This window comes from Gaeumannomyces tritici (genome assembly GCF_000145635.1).
Source record: "Gaeumannomyces tritici R3-111a-1 unplaced genomic scaffold supercont2.2, whole genome shotgun sequence".
Taxonomy (NCBI): domain Eukaryota; kingdom Fungi; phylum Ascomycota; class Sordariomycetes; order Magnaporthales; family Magnaporthaceae; genus Gaeumannomyces; species Gaeumannomyces tritici.
In genome coordinates, this window is record NW_008804546.1 from 2692263 (window position 1) to 2711378 (window position 19116).

General features: G+C 59.3%; 6 protein-coding genes across 6 annotated transcripts; 3 read left to right on the forward strand and 3 right to left on the reverse strand.

The window, feature by feature from the left end:
• Positions 1-262: 262 nt before the first annotated feature.
• Positions 263-2562, forward strand: GGTG_03431 (betaine aldehyde dehydrogenase). The gene has a single exon (XM_009221211.1). The coding sequence runs from the start codon at positions 828-830 to the stop codon at positions 2334-2336; it is 1509 nt and encodes a 502-aa protein (XP_009219475.1). The 5' UTR covers positions 263-827; the 3' UTR covers positions 2337-2562.
• GGTG_03432 (hypothetical protein) lies at positions 2491-4897 on the forward strand. Its single transcript, XM_009221212.1, has 3 exons — positions 2491-3170; positions 3289-3880; positions 3977-4897. The coding sequence occupies exons 1-3, from the start codon at positions 3082-3084 to the stop codon at positions 4148-4150; spliced, it is 855 nt and encodes a 284-aa protein (XP_009219476.1). The 5' UTR covers positions 2491-3081; the 3' UTR covers positions 4151-4897.
• GGTG_03433 (non-imprinted in Prader-Willi/Angelman syndrome region protein 2) lies at positions 4699-8881 on the reverse strand. Its single transcript, XM_009221213.1, has 2 exons — positions 6956-8881; positions 4699-6864 (listed from the first exon to the last, which is right to left on the reverse strand). Exons 1-2 carry the CDS (start codon positions 7736-7738, stop codon positions 5353-5355), a joined length of 2295 nt encoding a protein of 764 aa, XP_009219477.1. The 5' UTR covers positions 7739-8881; the 3' UTR covers positions 4699-5352.
• Positions 8882-9606: 725 nt separating this feature from the next.
• GGTG_03434 (chitin deacetylase) lies at positions 9607-12588 on the forward strand (the record flags this gene model as incomplete). Its single annotated transcript, XM_009221214.1, has 7 exons — positions 9607-9642; positions 9805-9992; positions 10312-10391; positions 10575-10691; positions 10943-11469; positions 11552-11900; positions 12428-12588. The coding sequence occupies 7 exons, from the start codon at positions 9607-9609 to the stop codon at positions 12586-12588; spliced, it is 1458 nt and encodes a 485-aa protein (XP_009219478.1).
• Positions 12350-14246, reverse strand: GGTG_03435 (hypothetical protein). Its single transcript, XM_009221215.1, has one exon. The coding sequence runs from the start codon at positions 13919-13921 to the stop codon at positions 12740-12742; it is 1182 nt and encodes a 393-aa protein (XP_009219479.1). The 5' UTR covers positions 13922-14246; the 3' UTR covers positions 12350-12739.
• A 2546-nt stretch (positions 14247-16792) lies between these two features.
• GGTG_03436 (cytochrome b-c1 complex subunit Rieske) lies at positions 16793-19099 on the reverse strand. Its single transcript, XM_009221216.1, has 2 exons — positions 18668-19099; positions 16793-18378 (listed from the first exon to the last, which is right to left on the reverse strand). Exons 1-2 carry the CDS (start codon positions 18969-18971, stop codon positions 17957-17959), a joined length of 726 nt encoding a protein of 241 aa, XP_009219480.1. The 5' UTR covers positions 18972-19099; the 3' UTR covers positions 16793-17956.
• Between the last annotated feature and the right edge of the window lie 17 nt (positions 19100-19116).

Consider the following 19116-nt stretch of genomic DNA (forward strand, 5'->3'; position numbering starts at 1 on the left):
TGGCTGGTGCTTCACTGTGCCTGAGCGAACTACACAGGAAAGGGCGGTACAAGAACGGTAGACTTTACAGACCACACCGACTAGACTTCTAGACTAGACCTCTACACAGTACTTACGGCAAAGGAAACGGTCCGGTTTCGGCCTGGCAAACGCTTTATCTTTCTTGTCCCCTCGGCTTCTCCCGAATGAGATCCCAACACACATCATCTTTCTATCTCCCTTTTTTTTTCCCCTCGCGCCCCGCACTCGCCAAGGTTCTGCCTGCTAGTGGAGCCCGCACATGGTTCGATTTTGTTCCTTGATATGCACCATTCGTATCAGTCAATCGCTGAACTATTCCACCGTACGTCCTATCCGATCGAGAGAGATATCGTTTCTGCTCGCGAGGCGGGGCGCCAACACTCGCTGCCCACGCTCTTGGTCGTGCCTCCATCCTGAGTCCTCCGCAATGTCGTCACCGCCCCTCTTGAAAGTTGGGTCTTGAAAGTTGGGCCATGCCTGAGCGTCGGGGCTTGTGGGCCAGCATCCCCCGGTCAGGCTCCACGAACGTCTGGTGCATTTACGTAACCTTCCTGACGTGGCAGACGCAGACGCAGGGGTAGTCGGCCTTGGGATCGGATTCTTTTGCCGTTGTGGGGGAAGGAGGAACAAGAAAAAAAGCAGCCCGCCTGTGCCTGTGCCTGTGGTGTGGTGTGCTACCGTCAGCGCCAGCGCCAGAGACAGACCTGCGAACAGGCCCAACAGCAGTCAGCACCGCTCGCATAAACCCGCGCCCCAGTCTCCCCCGAGACGCCCTACCCAAGACCCGACCCCTCCCTCCACTGAAGATGGCGCCCAGCGCCCCCGAGAAGGACCGCCACGCCTTTTACGGCGGCCACGCCCGGCCGTCGGCCGACAGCCCCGGCACCTTCACCACCGTCGACCCATCCACGGCCCAGCCCCTGTGCACCATCCACACGTCGTCGCCCGCCGCCGTCGACGCCGCCGTGGCCGCCGCCCGGGATGCCTTCCCCGCATGGTCCCGCACTCCGCCGGCCGAGCGCGCCCAGGTCCTGCAGCGCGCCGTAGCCATCCTGCGCGCGCGCAACGACGAGCTCGCCCGCGTCGAGACGCTCGACACCGGCAAGCCCTACTCGGAGACGTCGGCCGTCGACGTCGTCACCGGGGCCGACGTGCTGGCCTACTACGCCAACCTCGTGGCGTCGGGCGGCCTCAACGGCGAGTCGCTCCGCCTCCGTCCGGACGCCTGGGTCTACACCAGCAAGGAGCCTCTGGGTGCGTGCGCCGCCATCGGCGCCTGGAACTACCCCATCCAGATCGCGCTCTGGAAGTCGGCGCCCTGTCTAGCCGCCGGCAACACGCTCGTCTACAAGCCGTCCGAGTTCACGCCGCTGCACGCCCAGTACCTCGCCCAAGTCTATGCCGAGGCCGGGCTGCCCGCCGGCGTCTTCAACGTGGTCTACGGCGCCGGCGACGTCGGCGCCCGCCTGTCGACTCACCCAGACGTCGCCAAGGTCAGCTTCACGGGCCAGGTTAGCACGGGCCGCAAGGTCGCGGCCGCGGCCGCCGGCGGGCTGCGGTCTGTCACCATGGAGCTCGGCGGCAAGAGCCCGCTGATCGTGCTCCCCGGCGCCGACGTGGCGCAGGCGGCCGACGGCGCCATGATGGCCAACTACTACAGCTCAGGCCAGGTCTGCACCAACGGCACACGCGTCTTCGTGCCGCGCGCCCTCAAGGCCGCCTTCGAGACCGCCGTGCTCGAGCGCATCCCCCACGTCCGCGCCGGCGACCTGTTCGACCCGGCCACCAACTTCGGGCCCCTGAGCAGCCGCGCGCACCTGGACAAGGTCGAGGCCTACATCCGCCACGGCGTCGAGGTGGACAGGGCCCGCCTGCTGTGCGGCGGTGTCGGCAGGCCCGAGGGCGTCCCCGAGGCACTCGGCGCCGGCTTCTGGATCCGCCCCACCGTCTTCACCGACTGCACCGACGACATGCGCATAGTGAAGGAGGAGATCTTTGGCCCTGTCATGTCCATCCTGGCATATGACACGATCGACGAGGCCGTCGCGCGCGCCAACGCCACCGAGCTAGGGCTAGCTGCCGGCGTGTTCGGGAGCGACATCAACCAGTGCCACGACATCGTCGCCCGGCTCGAGGCCGGCATCACCTGGATCAACACCTGGGGCGAGTCGCCCGCCGAGATGGCCGTGGGCGGCTGGAAGCAGAGCGGCATGGGTGTGGAGAACGGCCACAAGGGGCTCGAGGCCTGGGTGCAAAACAAGAGCACCCTGGTCGAGATGGCCGGCAAGGTCCCGACGGTGTTTGCCAAGATATAGCCCATGTGCCGTTGTCTTGTGGAGAGAGTTGGGCGAGGTGAGACAATGAAGGCGCAAAAATTGAGGCCAGACGGGCCAATTCCTCCAACCGCCACAACTTGGCGCCTCAACGGCGAAGTTTGCGTAAAGTTATCAGATCTGCCCAGAAAGGGCAACTAGTTTCACCAGCATCCATGTTGTGCCTTGTGCCTTGTCATCTTGTGCCTTGTTACCTTGTGCCCGACACGCGGCGGTGGGCTGTGGGCGACCTTCTGGAACCTTCCCGATGCAGGGCTCTGTCGCGTGCAGGTTGACCAATTGGCCCCAAGTGGGGTGACAAACATGGTTGCGCAGCGTTCAATAGCGTGGCGTCAACGGTTTAAACCCCACGTTTCGCGCCTCCGGACGGGCGCGCGCTCGTTTGTCCACCTCGGCGTTTGCGCCCGCCCTGCCTTTGTCCCACGACGCCGACCGAGAAGCAAGCCCGAAACGGAGACCGTCAATGCCCCAGCGGTCCAGAGTCTACCTCGTCTTGCGGGTGCCGTTCGCAGCCTTGCCTTGGGCTGATCAACTGGACTGCCAACACCAATAAGAGCTGACCGATACCACCCGCTGCCTGACTGGCGCTCCCCGAATCTGCCGGCGCTCGAACGAACGGGAACAAACGGCGAACGAATGAGCCGAACTCGCGCAGGAACAAGCGATCGCCCAACTCGCACGCAAACCCACATCCACAACCGCTACAACTCAATATCGGATCGACGACATGGCTGAAGCAACTCGCCTCAAAGAGGAGGGCAACCGCCACTTTCAGCAAGGCGACTTTACTGGCGCCGAGAGCTTATACTCGCAGGCGTACGTCATGCTATCCCAGCATACCGCTCTCCAACAGCTCCCGGCAGGGCAGGGGCTGCCAGGAACCATCCACCACACCAGACTAACACGCAACCTTCCTCCTCCCCCCGCGAAACAGAATCATCCTCGACCCCAAGAACGCGGCGCTCTTCACCAACCGCGCCATGGCGCGGCTCAAGCAGAGCTTCTGGGACCTGGCCATCAGCGACTGCGCCGACTGCCTCAAGCTCGCGCCCGACAGCTTCAAGGCGCACTACTACATGGCCCAGGCCAAGGCCGAGGAGCGCTTCGACCTCGACGGCGCCCTGGCCCACGCCACGCGCGCCCACCAGCTCTGCGTCGCCGCTGGCGACCGCTCCCTGCCAAAGTACGCCGAGCTGGTGCTGCGCTGCAAGAAGGACCGCTGGGAGGACCGCGAGCGCCGCCGCGAGCGCGAGGACGTGCGCCTCGAGGCAGAGGTCCTGGCCCTGCTCGGCCGCGAGCGCGACGGCGAGCTGGAGGCGCTCCGGGCCGAGGGCGGCGGCGGAGATGACGGCGACGGCGGCGGCGACGAGGCGGTCCGCCACATGGTGACGGAGGACTATGCGGCCAAGGCCAAGCAAATAGCCGACGTATTTGAGAGGTCGCGATCCGCCGCCGCAAAGAGAAGGGCCGTCCCGGACTGGGCCATTGACGACATTGGCTTCGGTTTCATGGTGGACCCCGTCATTGTGAGTCTCTGGAGTCTTCTCTCCCCTGCCCAGGAGTGCGGCGAGCTCGCACCCTTAGCTAACTAACACTGCTTCCAAAAAAAAACCCCCACCCAGACAAAAACCGGCAAGTCGTACGAACGCGCTACCATCATGGAGCACCTCCGCAGGCACCCCACGGACCCCCTGACCCGCGAGCCGCTGCGGCCGTCGGACCTGCGCCCCAACATTGGGCTCAAGCAGGCCTGCGACGAGTTCCTCGACGAGAACGGCTGGGCGGCTGACTGGTGATCTGTCAGGTCCGCCCATCCGCCCGTCCCGCGAGTCCCTGCGAGGGTCTCGGAAAGAAGAAAAAACCCCGTTCCAACTCGATCACATCGACCTGTCGAACTCATTTTGGGGGTTCCATACCCAAACACGACATAGTGCAGCGCCGGAAAAAGAAGAGCCGAAAAAAAAAAAATAGCGCGGTTTCGTGTGGACCTCTCCTTTTTTAGCGCTCCCCTTCTGCGTGCGCAAGAGGAGAGGAAAAAGAAACCCTCCCGGTTGGCATATATACCTTGTCTCTTATAATGCGTGACCCGGCATAGTATGGCGTTCTGGAACATTCCTTTCTCTGGCGCATGCTCAGCGTTTGCAGCCTGCTCGATATCATCACTTGGTCCCTTTATTCTTTTCCATCATCTTTCTGCCCCTTTCCCACGACTTATGACCGTTTTACGCGTGACACGAATATCTTACCCCCATCACCCCTTTGTTCCTTTTTCACGGCATCATCAGGACAGATCACTGTCAGAATCAATATGGCAAATGGATGACATCAAAGCAATTCTTGGTCCCACGGCACCCATCCTGTATTCCCTGGAGCGGCGAAGTGTACATGTACTTGTAACAAACAGAGATGCATCTCTTGATCAACGATACAAAACGATGGCCTTGTAAAAGCAAAAGATAAAATTGAATAATAGCCAAAAGGATCAATAGCGAGAGGACGCGCGAGCAATGACAATCCCTTGGACATGTGAGTTCTGATTGCCAGAGGTTTCGTTTGGACAAAAAAAGGTCGCCCGAGTCGGAGCTCCCCGAGAATGATGAGGCTGGTGTGCGCAAGGAGAAGTACAAAGAACATACGATCAGTCTCCAAAACACTGCGTTGCTGCTGCTACCGTGTACTCCCCGGATACACCGGGACCAAATTCAAAAGTCTAATGTGTACAAGATGACACGTAAGAATATTTAGGAAAGCAAGCTCCGTTTTCGCCCTAGCCAGTTAGGTCACCTACCAGGTCACCAGATACGTACACAGGTAGGGAACCATGCGTGCAAATAATCTTACATCTCCGCCGGCAACATGCAGGCCAGGAGAGACCCAGGCGTGAACCATAATCTAACCCCAAGACTCCTGGTCATCGTGGTCGTCATTATCGCAGCAATCGTGCGAGAAAAAGGCATCATAGATACACACCGCCGGTTCTTCCTGCCGCAGTGGGCCGCTACCTCGCGTTCCCGCGTGGCGGCCTCGTCGGACTCGCTCCACCGCTGGAGCTGCTCTCCCCGCCGCCGCCGCCGCCGCGCGTCTCGTTCCACCGCTTGCGCATGGCTTCGTACTCGGCTACCGTCTCCAACTGCTCGCCAGCGGGCTGCCTTGGCGGCGAGTTAGTGATGCCGCGCCCGTACTTGGTCTCCTTGTTTTCCTCTGAGGGAAACCTCTCTAGCTCCTCGTCCTCGTACAAGACATCGCCGTAGCGTGGTAGCGACGGTAGCGACCGTGTATCGCCAGTCACGAGTCCCAGGCGCTCCTCTTCGCTCGCCTCCTGGGCTGCCGGGTTCGAGTAGCCCCTGCTCCTAGCGGTGAGGCTTCCGGGTCGGCGACTCGAAGGCGAGTGCGGGGAGTCTGCGGCACCATCTCCGCCTCCCACGCCGGCACCATAAGCACTGCTACCAACATTGAGTTGCTCTGGCGGACTTTGCTGCTGCGGCGAGCTGTTGCCGTGCCTCATCCCCAGCCCCAGCCCAAACCTCTGAAAGCTGAACTGTCGGCGCGTCCCGTGGGGAGGCGGCGTCGGTGGGGGGCCAAGACTGCTGACATCGCTCACTTCAGAAACACCTCTAGGTCTCCCAGGCGGGGCGCTGCGCGCGGTGCCGGGGACACTGAGCGTGCTACCATGGTACCTAGCCTTGGAAGGGCTCCTTCCGTTGTTGTAAACACCCGACTCAAGATCCTGGTCGTTCCCGCCGCCAGACATGTTCATGTAAGTCAGTTGAACCGGGTGTAGTGGGCTTTGTGTGTTCCTGTTCGGATCGTCATCGTCGTCACGAGCGGTCCCAGGCGCACTTTGTGGCGGCACAAAGGCGCCTCTGGCCCGGGAGCGGATGGTCCCGACGATGCTCGACAGCGCACCTGGACTAGAGGGCCTGTCGAGTGCGTCGAGCTCCTCTTGGGTCGGGAAGTGCGACCAGCCGAGGGGAGGATGGGGCGTTGGCGCGGGGCTCCCAAACGGGTTGGGAGAGGGGGACGTCATGGCACGCGACCTAGTGCTTCCATAAGTCGTCCGCCGCCTCCTGATGCCGTCCCACTCAAACTGGGTGCCATCCTCGTTGAGCGGGGCCAGGGTCTCTTGCCGCTTCTCCTCATGCATCCTCTTCAGCTCATCCGCCTCCATCTTGAGGCGCGCGCTCGACAGCCGCCGGATGATTGCGGCGGTGCCGCGGATGGCGTCGGCCTTGGGATCCGTCTCGCTCTGCTCCTGCTCTGCGATGGTATGGATTTGGTCTAGGTCCCCCTTGAACACGGCCGCATCCGGGACATCCTTGGCCGATCTCGAAAGCTGGAGCAGGACAACACCGGCGCAAATGGTCAGGAATCCGTTGACAACCGTGATGATGGATGTCGGAGTCCCCCCGAATCCTTGAAAAAGGACGCTCGACGCGATGATTGTGGAGCTCGTGAAGTAAACGTAATAGGTTGGAGTCACCATGGCGGCGTTGAATAGATTCAACGCTTTCTGCAGGGGGCTCAAGAAGAGTGTTAGCCGAAATGAACAGGGTGTGCGACAGATGGCATCTGCGCCAGAAAGTCATTCTTTGGTGACTGACGTTCAAGTATATGATCTCTGTCAGCAGCGTGATGATGACAAAGACCAATAGTACGTAAAGGAACCACTGGTTGAACTGAGGTGTGCCACCGATCTGGGTGATTATAGCAGCACCGAGACCCTGCGTGGCGACGACGCTCAGGCCTCCGATCCAGCTGCAGATGGAAATGTAGACCAGCATGTTCGTCTTCCCCCATCTTGGACCGGCATACAGGGCGGTTATTATGCAGCCCACGACAACTACCCCCGTGTAGCTGAGGAAGCCGGGGGTTATGACATAGGCCTGCATCTGCTCGATGTTGGCGACGGATGAGTGGGAGGGGGCGTTCAGGACGATGACGATGGAGCCGACGATGCACAGAAAGCAGGCAACCTTGCCAACCATGCTAAGGCGTTCCTTGAGAAAGATGGCAGACAGGATGGCGCAGATGACGACCGACAGTGCGCCGAGAGGCGTAACGAGGATGGCATCGGTGAAAGATAGTGCGACAAAGTTGAGGATCTCGCCAAAGATCATCAGTGTCATGCCCGACCACCACCAGAAGTTCTTGAGATAGCCGTATCCTTCACCAGCGACCTCGCTGTACTTCTCGTTCGCCTTCAGCAGGCCATACTTCTTCAGTACGAACGAACTGCCAATGAAGAGCCCCGAGGAGGCAGCGAGGACGATGCCGATGATCTTGAAGATAGGCGGGCGCTCGGCGCCGCTTGGCCCTATGCCGCCGGCCCGAGTGTACAGTCCGTGAGCCGCGGCCATCCCTTCCATCGCAGCCTGGTGGTCCATACTGGCGCGGACCTCCTTCTCCGGCTGACGGGATCTAGTCAGGCCCGACGCCAAGGGGGAAGCTCAGGGCGCGGCCCTAAAAACCCGGTGCCTTGCGGCAGGTCGAGTCGAAGCCTCGCAGATGACAGTGGTGTATCGCAAGTCTTTGTTCCGTAGACTTGAGAGTCGGCCGACAAGATCGCAAGAGCTGTCTCGGCGCGGTGGGAGGTTAGGCCAGGGAGGCATGCGTCGCTGGTTGGATATCGAGGCGCAGATATGATTCGCAGCTCCTGGGGTACCAGGGGATCGGGGAATTATGGAGGCGGAGAGGAACTGCGAGAGGCACGGCTAGAGCGCGGGAGACAGTAGGTTGCGGCGGGCGGGAGGCGATCGCTGTCCATCAGCCGTTTCGGCGGCCGGCTCGTTGTTGTTTGTCGGCAGGAATCTCGGCTTCGGCTTCGGTCTCTTCGGCTTGCTGCTTCAAGGCGAGACTGCAGTCAGTCTAGAATAAACGAGCGCTGTCGACGCTGGCAAAGGCGCGTGCCCTGTCAGGGAGCAATAGGACGCCGTTGGGCCTTTTGCGTGGTCCAACCGCTCAGGCGTCAAAACGGCAGCTGAGACAGTTGCCGTGTGGGAGCCGTCGTCATGTAGAAAATGTGGGGTGCAAAGAAAACAGCCAAGGGACGGGACAAGAGGCGCAAGGATGAGGGTAGGAATAAGGGACAATAAACAACAAGAGCTGGCGAGCGACAGCAAGTATTAGCACCAAGTATTGCTATTGCGCATGTAGGTAGGTAGGGCGTCTGGGCAGCCTGGCGGGCTGGATGGCGTTGGTATGTTGCGCAGGACAGCGTTTTGGATTCTTGGAAGCGAGGAGACGGGGAAAAGGAGGAGGGCAGGGGTCTTGGCCCAGGTCGAGTTGTTGCCCACAGTTATTGCGCACCACCGACAGACACAGCCTGGATCGAGGTGGAGACGTGGTGCAGCGATTGAGCTCCATCTGAGCAGTCATTGGGCCTGCCCGTTGGCATGATTTGATCCTGCCGTGTGGGTTGCTGGTCTGGACCTTCCTGTCTGGACACCCATTCCCGGTTTGCGCAATCGCCTGCGTTGGCTCTCAGCCGTTCGGTGCTTGTGCTTGTGCTTGTGTTTGTGGTGGCTGTGGTTGGTGTGTTGTGCTCAGCGTGGGAGCCATTCCTGGGAATTGACTTCTTCGAGTCCCCACAGCCATCATCCCGTAACATCCCAGGCCATCATCACATGAATTTTCGCAAACTTCGGATATGAACCTGCCCCGAAAGGAAGCCTGGCTGGCAGCCAGATTGAGACCCAATAAAGAAGACCTTGGTCGCGGGTTCCAAGGCACAAAATTGCATGCGAATAACCCCAGCAACCTCGGATATTTCGTACTTCGTTCTTTTGCCCCAGCCCATCTGCCGTATTCGCTCAACATCAGTTGCAACAGCAGGGCGGTGCTGTTGCAGATCCCACAGCGTCACCCCCAATGCCACCACACCCACAACGTTGCACTCCGCCTCAGCGATGATGTCAGGACGTGGAGGGACCTGAAGGACCCGAAGGGACAGCAAACAATCAGCCTCAGTTAGCGCTCAAATCAACCCAATCAGCGCCAATAAAACCCACACGATAGCCCGGTGCCAATCCAGCATCGGCCCCGATTGGACCCCAACAGTCGATTCCAGTCGCAGTTGTGACTGCACGGCAAAAGGCAATTGCAGCCCAATCGACTAAGCCTTCGTGCACCCTTCTGCAGCTGTCCAAAAGTCGACCTCGGTGCAGGGGCTACATCCGACCGACATGCTCACATTTGTGCACCTTTCTCACATCACCCACCAATACCCTGAATAGCATATTAGTGTGTAGCCGCGATGCATTCTCATTCCATCGGGCTGCTCTCCATCTGTGTGAGCTGCCAGATGCCTCCATGGAATGTTCACCAGTGATCCGCGCCAGGAACGGCCCACAGCCAAGCCGGGAGGCGTCATGTGTTGGATAGCCTTGGCGATCGCCGCAGCTTGGACTCGAGATCCGCCAAGACCCTAGATATCATATCCATCAACTGTTAGGTGAAAATACACAGGCCTACTGGAAAGACAACCACAACTCCATTCCACCGTGCCACCCAGCAGTTTTGGCCCCTCCCCAATATCCAGATCATGGCGGCTGGGTTAGCGGAACGACCGTCCGAGGCTAAGCCGACGCCAACGGCGAACGGTTATCCTTCCGTTATCACCAACCAAGCGCTTACTACAAAGTAGGCAGGAGGCGTGCTAGTCTGGCTTCTTCTGACTGAGCCTCCTCCCGAAACCCACTGTCCAAGCATATAAGCTCACAGGCCTGATCTGTGGCCCGTCGGCCATCTGCAATCTGTCGGCCAAGGTGACCAGCGGATATGCCTTCTGTTCTGCTGTCTGTCTCTCGCCTGGAATAGATACCCAGGCACCTGCGCTACTACCTAGCCAGGGCCAAATGCGCGAATACACTCGGAAATAATTCTTCATCAAAATCAGCGTTACCTTGACCGTGCCAATGCATTCACTGAACTCGCTCAGCCTGCCTGAACTCTGTCAAAGCCCTTTCAGCCACTTATGCGGCCAAAAACTAACATTTTATCCGGGAGGACGCCACTGTCCCGAAGACCACCTCCACGTCCGTCAGCCCACATATCAAGCCTATAGATGTGGCAGGGCCAGTCGGTTTTCCAGCCCTATGACCATGTTTTCTTCAATCACATCTTTTTTTCCCGCGGATTTGCTCCCTCTCAAACTGTCCACAGCAGAGCAATTGCCGGCAACCTTTACAGAAAAGCACATGCTGGTGACACCATATCTCGCAGCCTTGTTAGCTGCGCCAAGAGGCACATGGGCACTCTCTGCCAGCTTCAATCATCCTGTGGGAAACCAGTTTGTCGATGTTCACGGCCGGGCCGAGGGCAGAATACTCAACGGCCCAGGTGAGCCGCTCCCTGAGACGTCTGTCGCAGCACCTCTCGGGAGGCGAGACGTCCAGGCTGGGGGAAGGTGCGGAACGTCTGGAGGGCAAGCGGTATGCGCCGCGGGACTCTGCTGCTCAGAAACGGTCAGTGTGATGCCTGTGGGCGGCCCTCGATGGCAACGAGGAGCGGCAAGCTCCGAATCTGAGAATCATGTGCTCACTCTGGGATCTCTGGCACTTCTTTTCAGGGAACATGCTCTTCAGACTCAGCTTCTTGCGTTGCACCTGGATGCCAACTCGGCTTTAGCTCCAAGTGCGACGGCAACAAGAGTCCTTCGGGCAAAGACACCTCGTCGGTGCCCAGGCCGCTGATAGGGGACCTTCCCTATGGCGTCGAGCTGAAGCACTGCCGGGTCAACGGAACCGTGGCGCTGACCTTTGACGATGGGCCGTACATCTACACGAGCGAGGCGCTCGACATACTCGGCCGCAACGGTATCAAGGCCACATTCTTCATTGTTGGTGCCAACGGCGGCAAGGGCCAGATCAACGACCCGGCCTCGGGGTACGCGCCCATCATCAAGCGCATGTGGGACGCGGGGCACCAGATAGCGAGCCATACATGGAGTCATCAGGACATGACCACCCTGTCCAAGCAGCAGCGGCACGACCAGATCGTCAAGAACGAGATCGCCATCGCCAGCATCCTCGGCGTTTTGCCCACCTACTTCAGGCCGCCGTATGCCAAGTTTAATTCAGAAGTTTTGAGCGATCTCCAGGAGCTAGGGTATCATGTTGTATGTTCTGTGCTACCCGCTGCGCGACTCTCTTCCTCCCTTATTTTGATATGCTAATGCTGGGGCCATGTCATGGGGATAGACAAACTACGACGTCGACACGAGAGACTGGGAGGGAAGCCCTGCGAACTCGCGCAGCGCCTACCTGTCGGCCCTCTCGAGCCGCAACCCCGTCTCATCATCCTTCCTGTGCATTGCGCACGACATCCAGGAGCGCACCGTGCACGGGGGCCTGGTCCAGTACATGATCGACGAGGCCCGCAGGCTCAACTACAAGCTCGTCACCATCGGCGAGTGCATGGGCGACCCCAGGGGGAACTGGTACCGGGACGTCGCCTCGGGCCGGGTCTACGACCCGGAAAAGACGGGGCCCAAGGGCCCGCAGGACAACAAGGCTTCCGCCTCGCAGACCGCCAGCGCCGGGATGGCGGGTACTACCGCTGCATCGGCCCCCGGGGAGGCGAGCCCGGGCACTACACCAAAGACCTCGATAGCCGCCGGGTTTCGGTTCAGGTCTCCAGTGTGCGGCTTCTGGTGCGCAACCTTGTGTCTGGCTCTTTCCCCTTGTTTCCTATGACGAAATGAGGAAGAAAAGCGGGACGTATCGTCTTTGAGATGCCCGGTACTTTCCCCATTTGTGGGTTTGTGCTCAGAGACAAGACGTGGGATGATACCAAGCTAGGGGCTTCGGTCCGGCCTCCTTCCGGGTCCGGCTATGATGATGGACGCCAAGCAGCTATTTGTTGATCTCCATTGGTACCACCCACCCGCTTCGGTTACCATTCGCCTACCCTCAAGAAACACGGACCGTCTCATCGTCTTGCATGCACAGCAATCACAAGTCTGGTCCGCGCGCAATCGCCTGGTGGCACACTTGAGGCAGGAAAACACAATTCATTTCGTAGGGAAGGAAGTTCAAGGGTATTCGATAAAAGTATTCTGTGTAATTTGTCCCCAGCCGGCTCTTCTGACCGACACCAGTCAATTCCAGCACGCTGCCACACGTCTTACATCATGAGGTGCAGAAGAGCCCAGAAGGCCAAACCCATCCGAAAAAGTAAAAAGGGCTGTAAAAGAAGAAGAAGAAGAAGAAGAAGAGCAGAGAATCGACAAAAGTAGGAAGGCTTGGTATTTGCCAACAAGGAACGCCAAACAATAGCAGGCACGAAAGCCACCATGTAAAAAGAAGCATTTAAGTCACCACAGCGCAGGAGAAGTCATACTAGGGGCATGTTCCAACCCCGAACATTGCTCTGGTAAAAAAAAGAGCTTAGAAGCGCGAGCTCCTGCGGCCGCTGGTGACTGCAGCGCGGCGGGCCTTGGAGGCGGCGGCGGCCGAGGTGGCAACCTGGGCCAGGCACTCGGTCTGCTGCTGCTGGCACTGCGCGGTGCCGCCGGCGAGCTGGCCGCCGTTGGCGGCGTTGAAGCACTGGTTGTTCTGGATGTCGCACGAGCGCGTCAGCGCCGCCTGCGCGGTGGTGAAGGTGTTGCCGTTGACGGTGAAGGGGCGCGCCGAGCCGGCCTCGAAGGTGACGGCGGGAGCGGCGCCGCCTAGAGCGCCGGTGAAGGCCTGGATGTTGGCAGCGTTTGCGGCACCACCGGCACCAGCACCGGCACCAGCGTTGTTGTTGTTGTTGTTGCCAGCGTTGTTGTTGTTGTTTCCGCCAGCAGCGTTGCAGCCGTCCGCAGCGGCGCCACCGTTGTTGGCGTTGTTGTTCTTGTTCTTCTTGTTGTCCTTGGCGCTGTTCTTATTGCCATTGTTCTTCTTGCCGGCGTTGGCGTTGCCGGCGCCACCGGCGGCCGCGACGGCCGCCTGGATCTCGGCGTCGGTGGCCTCGACGACCAGCAGGTTCTGGCTGATGATGCAGCCGACGGCGTCGTCGGCGTCGTTGCACGTGTTGCCGGCGGCGGTCGGGTCGCCGATCTGGCCGGGCGCAAAGGTGCCGGCCTCGGTGGCCTTGAGCGGGTCGCCGCCGACCTTTGCGATCTGCACGGCCAGGTCCAGGATGGCCTGCTTGTTGCCGGCCTTGCCCTCGGCCGAGGCCGGGTCCTGGATGCGCGTGATGGCCGCGATCTCGGGGTTGGTGGCCGTGACGGTGGTGCAGAGCTTGCTGGCCTCGCCCACGCTGAGCGTGTTGCGCTCCAGCGCCGCGTACAGCAGCGCCGTCACCTGCCCGTCGACGCTGCCCTCGGCCTTGGCGTTGCTGAAGGCCTGGTCCGCCGTGATCTGCTGCAGGCAGTCGAGGTCGGCCGCGGCCACGTTGGGCGCGCCCTCGGCCGCCGCGGCGTTGCCGAGCAGGGCGAAGACGGGGTCCGCGATGGCGAGCGGGTTGTTCTTCTCCAGCTCGATCTTGACGGCCCGGATGACGGCCTCGTGGCAGTGCTCCTGCGGCACCTCGGCAGCGACGAGGCCGGCGAGGGCGAGGAAAGCGGCGGGGGCGTTGAACTTCATGGTGTCTTGTGTTGTGTGTGTGGAACGAACAAACAAATCTCCTCTTTTATAACGAAAGACTTTTCTTTTCTTCAAAGACAGGAAAGGAGGGCCGGCCCAGACGGATTAGAGAGAATACTTTTATGGGTAACGAGGGTAGAAAATAGGGCAAGTTCACAGAACTTGGGGAAGAAAAGAAGGGATGAAAGAAGAGAATGTAGGACTGTTGTGGCAAAAGAGCGTGCTGACCAGAAGAGAACCCTATCCAGTCTGGGAGAAGGCCGTGGCCTTATATACGGCATGAAGGGCGAGGCCGCCACCCACTCGCGGGCGGTCACGAAACGGAGTGTGTGGGCGCAATGTGTGTGTGGGCGCAGGCGTGGGCGTTTGACAGGCCAAGCGCCTAGCAGGCGTGGCAGGCCATGCCAGCAGCCTGGGGGGATGGGTGCCCGCCCCGAACATCGCTACGGGTGTGAGCTTGGGCCCTCATGGTGTGGGTGCCAGAGACAGGACCAGACAGTCGAGACCCACCGCGGCCTGGAGGGAGTTCCTCGGTAAGGTGCTGCTCCGGGTATTGCTTCTACTGCCAAGAGCGCGGAGGAATCCTGCCGTTGCCGCTAGAGGCAGGTACTTGGTCCTAGTTGTGCGTCAAGAGCTCCTGATATGAGCTGTATCTACATAGGTAGGTAGTTTTGATCTCTAGGCATGGCGACCCCCAGGCCTGCACAAGATGGATATTGTTGTGGCCGAGAAACATCTCTTGCGAGAATTCCGCCTCATTTGCAGTCTCCAGGAACGATATCCGAGCTTTTCCTTTCGTCCCCTTTCCCATCCCCTGCCAAGGAGAAAAACGGGCTGCAAGGGTTGGGATCCCGGCTCATCGGACGTGGCACTGGGATCTTGTTTGGACGAATTCCGCAAAGATCAGAAGCATGGGGATACTCGAAGCGATCACCACCTCGTCAGGATGGGGCGCATGGGAACAGACAAGAATCTCCACCCCACCGCACGTTCGAGGTCCGTCTGTGGTTGGCATTCCTCATAACAGGGCCCTGGACAAGATGGGGAGACTCATATATGCCCCTAACTCCGGACAGCTCGCCCCCTACCAAAGCGGATTTATTGCTCTTGAGATTACCCAATGTGCATGCCGGATTAATGCCGGCCGTATAGATAACAGTGGCCTCCATCAGCACGGGCAGAAAATGCGGCCTTCTCATACTAGTACACAATAATAATAGAGCAGGAATAGGCGTTCTCGACAAGCATGTCAACGGGCCGGCCAAGACGTCATTCAACGGCGGCCGGGCCTCCTCAGGGGGAGGGATTTCCCTGACCGTTTTGTAATCTGCACCTCTGCTTCAGTTGGGCGGCGGCTTGCCTCCAAATGCCCAGGAAAGCACGACGGCTCGGCGGGCGTCACCACGCGGACATGACGCCTGGCGCGTACGATGGGACGGAAAAAGAAAAAAAAAAGAATGCGATTTCGCCCATGCGGCAAGGATTGGCGGCGGACGGGCAGATGGGATTTAGGCCGTTCTGGATGGGCGTGATCTTGGGCCAAAAGTCGACCTGAGGCAGGCCCCTGTCGGGACGGGCCAGAGTTCAGACGGTCAAGGTTGCTCCCAAGGTTTCAACCGAGCGGAGCCGCACACACGGAATACCACCACCTATTCGACCTTGGCCACACAAGAGGCGAGAGGGCCCGCAAACCTCGCTTGCTTCCGATCGCGCAACTGACTAAGGTAGCTTGCCCGCCGCTTGCGCTTGACCTCACGTTATGCTTAACGCTCTGCCGCCCTGAAGCTTGGTCCCTGGCCTCGAGCACTGATTTCCCAAGCTGGATTTTCATGCCTGGATATCGCCCCAGGGCACGGATTCTTCACCCGTCGATCCGTCAACATATCCGTCCTTGACGTCAGACGGCTTCGGGCATGTGAACAATGTGAACAGGTGATTTCACCCCTCTCACAAACCCGCCCCAATTTTCTGTTTTTATTCTGTTCGCGCGCGCGCGAATATGAAACAAGGCTTCTGTTTTCTACTTCTCTTCTTGTCTCCTGCCACTGTCTGTCGCAACAAGCAAGATCGGCAGTGCTATCTAGAAGAACTTGGGGCGCTCGGTTGACCACTTGGCGTTTTGTCGCTTCCATCGCCCGCCTCGCTAACAGGAAAGCTGGGATGTCACACTCCAGATCTTTCCCACTGCGACCCCAAGCTTGAAATGAAAGGGCGTGCGTCCAGACGCGCTCCGGGGCCTTATCCGCCTGCCAGCCCACCCTGGCCTCGGCTAATGCCCGTTGGGGACTTGTGCATTTGTTCCCCCTTCTCAAACACGAGCGCCTCCACCACTGCACGTTTGATGAAAAATGTTGACCTCCGTATGAATTATCCACCACGCAAGCGTGCAACTCCACATCGAGTCCAGCGATCTGGTCGAGAATCAGGTTGCCGTCCCCTGACCGTCTCCCAGACGAGCCCGATGCGAATCGGTGGAAAATCGACTGTTGAACGGACGACAAAATGAGCAAGGGCACTTTTTTGATCCTAGCCGTCCCGTCCCCCCTTTTGTACCATGGATATGGGTTCAAACCAAACGTCCCCCGGCTGGCAGTTTTCTCCGCCGGCGACATGCGTCTACTACGGAAACGCTGCGAAACTGCATGAAAGGGCTGGCAGAACCAAAAATAAAGGAAAGAAATCATGCTGGTGATTTGTGACGGTGGCAAAGGTGTCTGCGTGATCGCCAGCCCAAATCCAAATCCACGGTCTGTAGTTCCGTGGGCATAGCTTTCTCGCAGTCGATCGTTCGCCCTTTAACCAAGTTAGGTGCACATGCTTGATGGATATTGTTTAATGACGTGCGGGATATCAAGTTGGAAAAGCCTAGCTTCAGGATGCTTCGCTCCATTGTGTCCAGTCAACCCCCCCACGGGTAATCATTCAAGATGGCCATGTTACCCCCTAGCTACTGTACCACTGCTGTGAAGCGTTCCAGTGCCGTGTGGGTTGGCGTGCTGTGCCTCTCCCCTCACCCACGGATCCAACACATCCGGGCGTTATGTTGTACAAGATGGAGATGGAGGGAAACAGAAGTGTGCTCCAACGAACAGACAGTGACCACCCCCCTGGGGGAACGCTGTCGACGTCCGCGTTGGTGTGTTAGCGGGTGGCATTGTACCAAACTTTTGTCGGCAGATGACGCATAAAGTCGTCTTGCGCGGCGGGATGGTGTGCTATCCCCACCCAAATCAAAGCAGCGCTGCATGGTTCAACACCGGATGGCAGCTCATCCGAGCCACCATCCGTCTGCCGCTCGCCGAGAAACCGAGCCCCCTTTGCCCGCCAGGCAGAACTTCTCTTTTGATTTATCTCCATTGGCTGTCGAAACAAAATACTCCGAGTGGTTAATGGCAACCCATACTATACTACTCTGAAGGAAGAAAGAAAAAAAAACCAACTAACCTAGCTAAGCTTCTAGTCCCGAGATGCGTGGGGTTTATCGGAGTATTTAGAGGCACTAGGTTCATCCATGGTCTTAAAATGCCATCTGTCGCTCGCATCGTGACGTTTGACGGCCCAACCCGCCGAGGGAAACTTGCACACATGACGGACAAGTTCAAACGTGGCGATCAGCCAACAGCGTTCGAACCAGGGAACACCCAACCGCCTCGAGGATTCCATCGGCAGATTACATGCTGTTTGGTTTCCTGTTGGGGCAATATCTCATCCTGTCCAGTGTCCACCCCCGAAACGCTTCAAGTGGCGCAGACGACGGAATGCCTGCCCACCACTGTACAAAACAAGAAGGTGGACGCGCGCACGTCCGCTTCGAGGATCCGGACAACCATGACTTTGAATAAACAAGACCGACCACCTGCCTGCTCCTTTTCATTGGATTTTGACCAAATCTATGTGCGCCGGGATAAGGGGATATTTGCATCTTGAGGGACCAACAAAGGGAAAACCGGACATTGAGCGCATCTTTTTTTATGTCTATAAAAGCCTCCCGTCTCCGCGGATCCGTACTCGTACAACCTCGGGGATGGGGCCGCTTTAACCGATGATCAGCTTGTCGTCCTCCGGGAAGTCGTATGCGGGGATCTCCAGGTTCAGGGGAGCAGGCCCCTTCCTTATACGGCCAGAAATGTCGTAGTGCGATCCGTGGCAGGGGCAGAACCAACCGCCGTAGTCGCCAGCCTCGCCGATGGGGACACAGCCCAGATGTGTGCAGACGCCAAGCATGACGAGCCACTCGGGCTTCTGGACGCGGTCGTCGTCGGTCTGGGGGTCCCTTAATGCCTTCACGTCCACCTTGTTCGCCTCCTCGATCTCGCTCGGGGTCCGGTGACGGATGAAGACGGGCTTGCCGCGCCACTTGATGATGACGTTCTTGCCTTCGGGGATCGTGTTCAGGTCGACCTCGACCTTGGCCATGGCCAGGACGTCGGCCGATGCCGACATGTTCACCAGGAACTCTGTGCGCCGTGGCGAGGGAAGAGTAAGCAGAGTGACCAAATGTTGCATCTTGGTCCCCCCAAAGGCGCTCGCTGCTACCGCAAACATTCCCTCCACTCGTGGTGGCGTGATACTGTGCGATGCGCCGAGTCCAAGCTCCGAAAGCGAGCGCAAAGCGGCAACGCCACCCCTCCCCCTCTTCCATCACAAGCCGGCTTCAACCCCCAGGGAAGCTCGAGTCTTCGTAGATCCCGACAAGTCGCTGCCGTGGCCGCAGCCGATCCCCCCACCAAAGCAGAAAGCACTTACCCTGGACGGTAGACTTGGCACCGGCGGCGCTGATGGCGCCCATGGTGCCGACCATGAAGTAGGAGAAGACCTGGTTGGCCGTCTGGGAGCTCTTGGGCGCCAGGTACTTGGACCAGTCGGGGATCTTGGAGCCGGCCGTCTCGCCGCGGAAGGGGCTCGAGAAGGTGGACGAGGACGAGCCGTTCTGGGCCGGCGTGGTGCTCAGCGCGCGGGCCATCGGGGCGGCCGAGGCGGCGGTGCTGCTGCAGCGCGGGACGACGGCCGACCGCGCTAGGGCGCGGGTTGCGTTCGTGAGGGGCGCCATAGCGAGGGGGGTTTGCGGCTTCAATTGGAGGGTGTGCGTTGGGGTCGGCGTCGACGTTGGGTTGGCCTCAATGCTTCTGAGGTCTTTTTTACTGGGCCTCGTCTTTGGTCGTTCGACCCGGTTTCCCGATGTTCTGCCTCAGGCG